The sequence below is a fragment of the Orycteropus afer genome, unplaced genomic scaffold (genome assembly GCF_000298275.1).
Source record: "Orycteropus afer afer isolate SDZICR_OR568_19922 unplaced genomic scaffold, OryAfe1.0 scaffold00587, whole genome shotgun sequence".
Lineage (NCBI taxonomy): Eukaryota > Metazoa > Chordata > Mammalia > Tubulidentata > Orycteropodidae > Orycteropus > Orycteropus afer.
The window spans coordinates 977779-978118 of NW_006922174.1; the positions used below are offsets into that span (position 1 = coordinate 977779).

The following is a 340-nucleotide window of genomic DNA, read 5'->3' on the forward strand; positions in this document are numbered from 1 at the left end:
GGGAATGCCCATGAGCACTGTGGGCTATGAAGGCTGTTGTTCTCACCTGACATTACGTGAGTCACAGGGGTGACAGTGCCCCCTCACTGACCACACACTGCCTACCATGTGGGGAGGTAGCAGGGGCTCAGGCAGCAGGACGTGGCCCAGCACCTCAGGGGATGGTGGGCATCTTGGCCTGGAGGCCAACATTCCTCCAGTAGTCAGACCACCATGCAGAGCGACGCAGGGATGTACGGGCCTCCCTCCACTGGGACCTGCAGGTCATGCAGAGTCTGTAAGGCACACACAGGTGTGACTGCCCCAGCACGTGGCTTAGGGAGGTTGAGTGATGGGCCCT

General features: G+C 60.6%; 1 protein-coding gene across 1 annotated transcript in view; it reads right to left on the reverse strand.

Annotated features, from left to right (window-relative positions):
• Window positions 1-203: 203 nt before the first annotated feature.
• The window catches only part of TBC1D22A (TBC1 domain family member 22A), a 390269-nt gene continuing 390132 nt past the window's right edge, over window positions 204-340 (reverse strand). The window contains exon 15 of the mRNA XM_042783023.1: window positions 204-275. Coding sequence (XP_042638957.1) covers window positions 204-275 — 72 coding nt within the window. The remainder of the gene's footprint in view (window positions 276-340) is intronic.